This window comes from Nicotiana tomentosiformis, chromosome 2, assembly GCF_000390325.3.
Source record: "Nicotiana tomentosiformis chromosome 2, ASM39032v3, whole genome shotgun sequence".
NCBI lineage: Eukaryota > Viridiplantae > Streptophyta > Magnoliopsida > Solanales > Solanaceae > Nicotiana > Nicotiana tomentosiformis.
In genome coordinates, this window is record NC_090813.1 from 51,698,877 (window position 1) to 51,708,028 (window position 9,152).

At 37.8% G+C, this 9,152-nt stretch overlaps 1 protein-coding gene across 1 annotated transcript; it reads right to left on the reverse strand.

Annotated features, from left to right (window-relative positions):
• Positions 1 to 8,943, reverse strand: LOC104100319 (serine/threonine-protein kinase/endoribonuclease IRE1a). The gene is made up of 7 exons (XM_009607535.4): positions 8,466 to 8,943; positions 6,662 to 6,896; positions 3,803 to 5,190; positions 2,643 to 2,815; positions 2,064 to 2,310; positions 784 to 1,087; positions 1 to 326 (listed from the first exon to the last, which is right to left on the reverse strand). The coding sequence occupies exons 1-7, from the start codon at positions 8,624 to 8,626 to the stop codon at positions 180 to 182; spliced, it is 2,655 nt and encodes an 884-aa protein (XP_009605830.1). The 5' UTR covers positions 8,627 to 8,943; the 3' UTR covers positions 1 to 179.
• Positions 8,944 to 9,152: the final 209 nt, after the last annotated feature.

Sequence of the window (9,152 nt, forward strand, 5' to 3'; positions counted from 1 at the left end):
TGAACAACGAAAAATAACTTTGAGCATTAAGAAAGGAAGAAGAGATATGTTGGTCGACATAAATATACACTTTAATAAGAATATATATAGGTTGATCATATTTACATATATAGACTACATTACATGTTGACATCATACATTCAAGTATTGAACAAGATTCAGTCGCTATTTGGAGGAGTCTAGAGTACACTGCTTGTGAAGTACTTCTGGAAACAGTCTTCATTCCTACAGTAATCTGACATCACTTTATACACTTCAATTAGTAATTTGGGAAACCGACTCTTAAAATAGCCATCAAATCCTTCTGGTACAGTTCCTAAAATTTCCTGAAATGAAGGTGAGAGACAATGGGATGTCAGCCAATAAAAAGGTATTAAATCAGAAGAAAATATTTGATAATCTAAGGAATTTCATATCGGTATAAACTCTAAAGTAATAAAGCTTTCTGAATATATATGTAATGATTCAGTATTTACCACTACCAACTCCCCATGGAACAATATCGCCTAATAAAATAATGCTATGATGAAATTATTTTATTTTTTTTTCTTTCTTTCCTTTTTCTTTTAATTGGAGAAAGACCTAAGAGATTTCCCGGGACAACTACTTTCTCTCCAATAATAAATAACCTGTCAACGTTTCTCAAACCCTGAAAAACCTGGAACCCAAATACAATCTGAAATCAACATTAATTAAATTCTCAAAGGAGGTTCTTGCCCAAATTTTAAGTATACAACAATCCTTCGAATAATGACAAGAGTATATAGATTTATCAGAACTAACCTGAATTTCGGTGGGAAGCTCTCTGTAATGATTTAGCTTGTTGCGCATGACTCGTAGCAAATCACGAACACTGTCGAACTTATATCGCCTGTAACGACCAATATTGTTGATGAACGGAGATTCCATCTTCTCATCCCATTTTCCACCCAAAGCAACTGGTGCTGTACCTTCCAATGCTTTCAGGAGATCAGAAGAAGTCTCCCTGTCTTCGAGTTCCACCCTGTCGCTTGAGTCACGAAGAAATGACAATCGTATCTCAGATGTCCAAAAGAAAGGATGAGCAAGCACGTCCACAGCCTTCGGTCTTGGACAAACAAAATTAAGGGAAAAAACAAGAGTTTAGCAAATGCAATTGCACTTAGTATATCTACTATTACAACAGGCGCTTTATCCATGAGATCACTATGGTCAGTTTTTCCAATACAATGTTAAATGTTTATTGATTGAAAACCATATGCAGAAATCTTGATATATCCTCATAAATTTGGTCTCTCTCGTGATGTCTGTTTCAAGTTTAACATGACGTTGAGAACCCAAAAGCTATATTTTTCTCAATTTCATAAGAGCATAGTCACTATACTATAAACAAACATGCTTTTACTGATCAAAACTTTTGCATGTTCTTTGCTCCATCAGATACTCTTCTGGTGAAGTTTACCAATCATTGCAACAAATAGTTCTTTCGTTCAAACAGCAAGAAATAATTCAATTAGGAAGTTTCTTAGGATTTCAAAACAGTCTAAGCTTTCAGAGGAAGTTTGAGCTCTCCAAGTGGTTAAGATTTTTTGCGTCTCTGAACAGCTACGAAGGAAAAATTACACAGCCTACTTAAAATGTCAAGTGGTTCAGGACTTACCAAGCAACATTACTTTACTAAATTGAGCTGAAAATTGTATTTAGCTAAACCTTGAAAAGTACACCCAGATTGTCATAATCTGTAAGCCTTCTTGTTTTTTATGAATAAGCATAAAATACTGGTTAAACTTTGAAAATAACCGTTCAGCAGCTGCAATTATTAAGCGAGATAAAGAAGGGTATAGCCATCTCCATAAACATTATTGGAGTAAGAAGGTAATAATGCAATTCAAAGAGAATTTCATGCGTAACTGGCTACAAGGATGTCTATGGCCAATAAGTGACTCTGTCCAAAATTATTTGCCGTAACTGGCTACAAGGATGTCTATGGCCAATAAGCGACTCTGTCCAAAATTATTTGCTACATGCACTAAATGATAGACTTGTTAGTATATAAACTGAAAATAAACATTTTCACTTATTACCTCAACTCAGCATTGGGGTCTAATAAATGAGAAAAGAGATCCACAGCTTCAGGGATGTGTTCCACCAAGAAAAGATCAATTTTGTTCTTTGTAATGTTAATGTCACGCTCAAGAGGGCTTCCAAAGGGATGACTACCATCAGTCACGCAGAAAAACAGAACACACCCCAGACTGAACATATCAACAGCGCGTGTTTGACGTCCATGAAGAAGCTGTTCAGGAGCTTGCCAACCCGAACTTCCATAACCTGTAAAATTCATCGCAAGTAAGAAGAATGGAAATCCAAACAACAAAAGTTAAAGACAAGATGCTCAGGCAAGCAGGAGCAGTGCTCGTAGAACATTTAAAAGCTCAGAGGCTCCAAAAGAAGAGCCTAGTGTGAGAATGACCTCAACTATCGGTCAAACAATCTTCTCCAGTAAGCAGCAAGGACGACAACAAAGTGTGTCATGGACGCATAACAATACTCAGTATGTCATGCAAATTAATTGATAACAGAGCATACTAAATGGTGATGGGACTGAACAAAAGTTTATCATGCACTACCAGCTAATGTAAAACTACTTTATAACTACTTGCCTGTCGCGTGATGACCCAATGAAGACATATCTCCGATGAGGCGCTTGCTAATTCCCATATCAGAAAGCTTAGCACCTAAGAATCTTTCCTTAGTTATCAGAACATTTGGGGGCTTCAGGTCTCGATGAATGATCCCCAGATCATGAAGATGCACAAGACCAGAGACCACATCCCTGTCCTCCAGGAAGAAATCAGAACACCAAAAGTGTGCCATACCCAGTCAAATTGCAGTTCAGAAAATTTTATGGAATTAAAAGAGACAAGAAAATTGGTCCAATTTTATGTTCAAATCCACTACAAAGGCACTGATTACAACTTTTATGTACGGAAACAGAAATATAATTCTACGCGCTCATTAACCAAACAGCAGTTTGTCTTTGTAAGATGACGGTCTAGAAATGCAAGATGCAGAAAACTTTTATAGGTTTGATAAAGGACGGAGCAGTCATACAGGGCCCTTCTTTTCCCAACTGCAGAGAGGGGGTAAATCTTGTAGCAGATAACCTATTAAACCGGGCAGTTCAAAAAGGCAGAAAGTAGTAAAACTGTAAGAGAACACAGATGAGAAAGCACGAATAAAAGGCACCAAACCCTAAGAACCATGAAGAGCAAAGTGCTAAGGCTAATTATAAAGCCATTATCTCAAGAAATTTTGAGTCAGAAGAATGAGAATTTTCTCGTTAAAGTGTCTTGCTCTATCCCGCCGTGGGCGGGAGCAAGAGTTGAACAAAGTGAAGTTCACCTAGTTCTTCCCCTAAAAGGACTTCTAGAGACCCGATGCCAAGTCAAGCATAGGAAGCAAATGCTCTTTTGGAGTTAACCAGGCAAGAAGACCTGAAATAATGCCACATAAATTAATCACTAAGAAAACATGTGATAATGTAAAAAAGTTACTAAAAGAGCATCATAGAACAATATACCAAGAATGAATTTAGGATGTATAAAATCACCCCCCCCCCCCCCCCAAAAAAAAAATCTCTCTCTCTCTCCTGTGTATGAATGTTATGCAACACAAAAGGAAAGAATAAAAAGAGCACCCTTCCTTGTGAAGTAAGTTCATCCTTTCTTCAAGTCACCATCTAATGGGTTGCAGAGTAACCCACCTCATACCACGAATTAGAGGCACAAAATCAGATTCATTAAGAAATAATTTCACGAACCTCATCAATTTGAGCAACAAAGGTGAAGGAAAACCATTTTCTTTCCTTAACTCAGTATCCAACATAATACCGTTCAAATAATCCAAATGAATTCTACGGTTAGTAGATTCTGCATCCAAGTTCTGGTTAAGACGTGCATTTACTGTAGTGTCGGCATAAATCTGAATAAGGTCACTCAAGCTGCAAATGCAGCGTTCCAGTGCAAGATAAACAAAATCTTGGTCTTGTTCCACACCATACCACCGAACAATATTTGGATGTCGATCAGATGCAATAAGATTCTTTATCTCTTTGAAGGCGATATCATAATGTGCCCGGACAAGTCTTTTCACAGCAACTGCACGACCTTCATAAATTCCTTCAAGGACAACTGTGCCATTGCTCCCTTTAGCAATCTCTGTACTGGAGACAAACAACTTACCGATAGTGCGTCCACCTTTGCCACATATACTTGGTTGAATAAGGTTCAGCAACAGTTTATTATCAGCATCCACGTCTGCATATTGAAGTCCACCATCAGATGAGGGGCCTTTATCACTTTTCTCACCATTGCTCCCATTCTTTCCAGACTTCCGAGACTTTTTCCTTTTTGAAGGTACATTTGGTGAATGTGAGTTGCCGGGCTGTCTAACCAACTTGACTTCAGCCCCTGAATAACGATTGCGTGTTAAAGCTCCCACAAGAGTGGCTAAAATATTGCGAACTGGCATGCTCAATCTTTCAGAAGACTTGATTATTCCTTCTTTAAATGGCTTTTTAACATCTTCGGAATTTTTCTTTTTGATGATTAAAAGTATGAGCACCACCAATATGCCAAACATAGTCCTTTTTATAAAATATTCCAAATGGGATGTGTCTGCATTAGCTGCATTATCAACATTTGGCTCTGATGAGGGGAGCTCTGGACGATGAGCACCCGGGAGCATCTTCTCCTGCTGACTTCGACGTCTGTGGATAAGGGCCCTTGACTGACATGGCAATGGCATATCGAAATGTACGTCAGGTTCAGATCTTTCAGAATCCAGAATATCCCCACTAAATGGATCCTCGATGTCTTTGCAAAGAGAAGCAGCCCCTATTTCAGCAACCGTCATGTTCCACAACACTTGGTCTGAGTTTGGAATAAAAGATGTCAATGCATAGTCTGTTCTGGTGATGTAAAGCGTGTATGTGGGCAGACTCTCTTCATCAATGGTACCATTATGATGAAAGGCAATGCCATTGTCGTGAGTTGCTGGAGAGTCAGGCATCCTATATGTATAAATCAGGCGACCAGTCTTAGCATCAACCAGAAATGCAGTAGTTCTTTTAGATCCCAGAACAATCCCGCCATCCTCAGCTATTTGTGGAGTTGAACTAATATACTCATCAATATTTTTCATAAGTTTCTGTACAAAAATATGGAGCAATAAATTAGATGCTATAGGCGGATGAATAGGAAGTATAGGAAGGATTTCAAGATGTTAGTCTCTTACTTCCAAACATGCTTGTCGTTATAAAAGTGAATCTTAGTCAGCAAGCTGAATAAATTACTCATTTCTCTAACAATAAAGTACCTCCAACGTACCTTATCTCCCACTGTCCCTCCCGTCACACCCCCTCAAACCCTCCCCTCACCAAGTGCAATTTTCTTTTTTCTCTCAACTCAACTCCTCAGTTGTCAGCGTACTCTTATTGCACCTTCGCATCGTCCCGTCACTCACAAACATCATTCTGTTCCCCTATCTGCCCTTGCCTCCACTATGTCACTCCCTTCTTCCATCCCACCCTTCCCCACCCCCACAACTTCAGTCCGCCTCTCATCTTTTTGATAAGGTTAAGTACTTTATAAGAAGAAACAGTACCAAGAAGGTACCAAAAGTTTACAAGGATCAGGACTCTAACAGAAACTACACAAAAGCAGAATCCAATAAGTTAATGAAATCATAAATGTTAATTACAGAATTCCTTCTAAGCCAGCAAAATAGATTCTGGAAACATCAAAACTTAACAACAGCAAACAGCTCCTTTCCCCCTGCAACTCCCCTCCCCCCCTCCAAAAAGCCAAGCACCATTGTCTCTTTCCTTTCCTCTTCTAGGTCCCCAGTTCAAACCCAATACCCAAATACCAGCCCCTCGGTCGCTATTCCTTTTCTTCTTTTTTTCCACATATATTTCTTTTATACACTTTTTAAGTAGCTAAATCAATTCCAAAGTTGTCCTCAATCAACCAATATATAGATATGAGGGTATATTGGTCAAATCATGCTCAAAATTAACCAAATCATTTCCAAAGCTGTCCTCAATCAACCAATATGGGATATGAGGGTATATTGGTCAAATCATGCTCAAAATTAACAGCTTCATGATGGTAAAAAGGGGAGTTTAGAATACGTTTCAAACTAGGGGAGTGTTCATTTCACTTTGTTAGCCTAGATCAAGGTCTAGTTGTTAATAGTACCTCCGGTCCGTTTTAATTGTCATTTAAAGTTTTGGCATACTCACTAAGAAGACCATTTAATGGCATTAGTTATAAGGTTATTTGACTAAATTACAGTCTTTCTCTCCTCAAAGTGAATAATAATTATACCGTTTTAGAAATTTTTATAGATCATTTATTAAAGAGAGGATAGGTTTGGAAAAGAAGTTAATGCCTTCTTGGTTTCCTAAAAGCAACACTTATTTCGGACCAATTTTATTTTTGGCTAAAATGATATTAAAAATGGACCGGAGGTAGTACTGCATTAATTGATGTATCATGTCTCATTATCATTCAATGTTAAGTGGATATCATCTCTTGTTATATAGCACCAAAATTGCAAGTGTAATCTATGTAGAATAATGAAAAGACTCGTTGAATATGAAATTTAGAGACAATACCAATTTGCCAAGCCTGTTGTGCGCATACAATTCCCAATCATCCCCACGGCAGTCAATGAAATAACCACTTCCTATATCAGATGATGCCTCCCTGTTGTCATTATAGTTTATAGGAGCCTGATAAGAAGAGTAGATTGATGGGCCAGATCTAAATGACCAGAGTGTTTTCTCAGTTTTAACCTCCCGTAAATGAACAGTACCATCCAGTTCAGCAACCAGTGCTGTCTCAGGTTTCCTGGTTCAGGAAAGTGTAGCAAAGCAGAAAACAAAAAAAAAAATTAATGAATCAGAAAGCATACTAAAGACATAAAGTTACCAGCATGACAGAAAGTGAACATAGAAAGGGAAAAGGGAACAAAAAATTAAAAGGATTTTAGTTTATTATATCCAAAGAGAGTCTAGTTTACAGCTCGTGGGTCCAGTTTGCAAAAAATAAGTTGATTTACCTTCAAAGACATCAACTAGAATGTTTCTGGGTTCAAGAAGTAAGCAGAAATGTCAGTGTTCTTTTCTCCTAGATCCTGTTCGTTTTTCGAGAAGTCAAGTATGCATCAAGCATTATACATAGCGAAACATATGATCCATAACTACTGATTCTCAATAGATACTATCCCATCGCTCATAAAAAGCACCATTTTCCACATATTAGATTGTAAGTTACAGGGGAAGACATAAACTAATAACCAAATAGTAGGATTCTGTTTTTTATAGAAACTGATCTCCTCCAAGAGTATGTTGTAATTTCAAGACCAGACATCCTGAAATTGTTACGGTTGTAGTTGGCTTGGTTCTCGAACATAGAGCAATGCAAACCAAAGAAAGTCGGGATGAACAAGCATCCATTTTCCTGATGGCCAAAAAAAGGAGCATAAAACTCTTTACCTTCTAGTTCGGATGTATGAGAAAACTAGAATAACATATCTGTTTGAATAAAACACGAACTAAGGACAAATCTTGACTGAAATATGGGTTAGCTGACGTGATGCCAAAATTAGCAAACAAGTTCTATACAGTCAAGAGTGTGATTGGTATGGAGTTAGAAAATGTTGTCCAAATTTCCCATGTTTGGTTGGTCAAAATGTTCTGGACAACAAGTCCCTTAAAAATCAGGGAAGCCGCCTGATGGGAGTAAGGAAAACAAGTTCCATAAGTGGGATTTCACGCTAATTGTGTCCTTCCCACCCCATCCCCTACTAATCGCTCCACCCCCTAACAGCTACCCCACTCCCCGCGCCCCTCCGCTACCCACCTCCCCCAAACCCCCTGCCAACAACCTCCCCCCACTCTGACCCCCACCCCCTACCCTTCGCCACCCTCATATTGTTGGTAGAATATTATATAGAAGAAATGCTTTTGGGACAATATTTTCAGCTCACTTACCAAACACCATAAATAAGTAAGAAAATCACTTATTTTCCAGAAAAACATTTCTTTCATACCAAACACACCCTAAGTAGAATTGGAGCATATTTAATGATGATCAAATTCTTTTACTTTCAAGAAGCACAAGAAATGTAAAAAGCAATTGAAGGGATAATTTGAACCAAAATACCAAACTATGCATCAGTAGAAAATGAAATTAAAACATGAAAAGATCCTCCAGAAACAATAATAAAGCTGAAATCTTGTGTCGTTTCTAAATTTTAATAAAATAAAATGATGGAGTAGCTAAGAATTTTCTACAGAAGCTCCAAGAATCCCTATATCTTTGCACAATTTACTAAAATAATTACCATACCATACCAGCAACAAATCCAAATGAGTAGAATATGAAATTCTCAAAATAGCAAGAACAGAAACTAACCTCAACTCTGACAACAGATTCCTCCTCGCCGGAGCTAGCGTAACCTCATCGGAAATTCCCTCAATTGAACTACTGGGCAAGCTCAATAACTCACTCGCCAAGCCCGTAAAGCCAAAAAATAACAGCAAAATACAGACCAGGATCACCCAGTGCCGTTTCATCGACGATATTCAACCTGAAACCAGAAATAGATCGCCGATTTCTTCTACACGGTGATTGCTTTTTTTTTTTTGGTCGGGTATGGGGTATTAAATAAATGAGGGAGGTACCGTATGATACAGTAAATGGGTTACATGGGAAGATTGAGATTGAGGAAATCTAGGGGAGGGAAGAGTAATAATGATGAGATTCGAAATTTGGAAGAAGGGGCGTAGTTGTAGAGGATCTTTGGTTTGATTGAGGTAAACAGTCGTTTCTTCTGGGATTGGGTTCCTGGGATTTCGTCCGTCCACGGTTGGCTTTGTCCGTTCTCAACTGTTCTGTTTTTAGTCAACCTTTAAAATTAAACAAACAAAGAAATTATTAAATAAAAAATATTTTTAACTATTCTACTTAAGAAATAATCTCTTGTCAATTAATACTTACTCATAATTAAGATATTTATACTCCACAAAAATAATTAAGGGTAGAATAGAAAAAAAAATTTACTCTTGAAATTCTAAAATAACAAATAATTTGAGACGATTA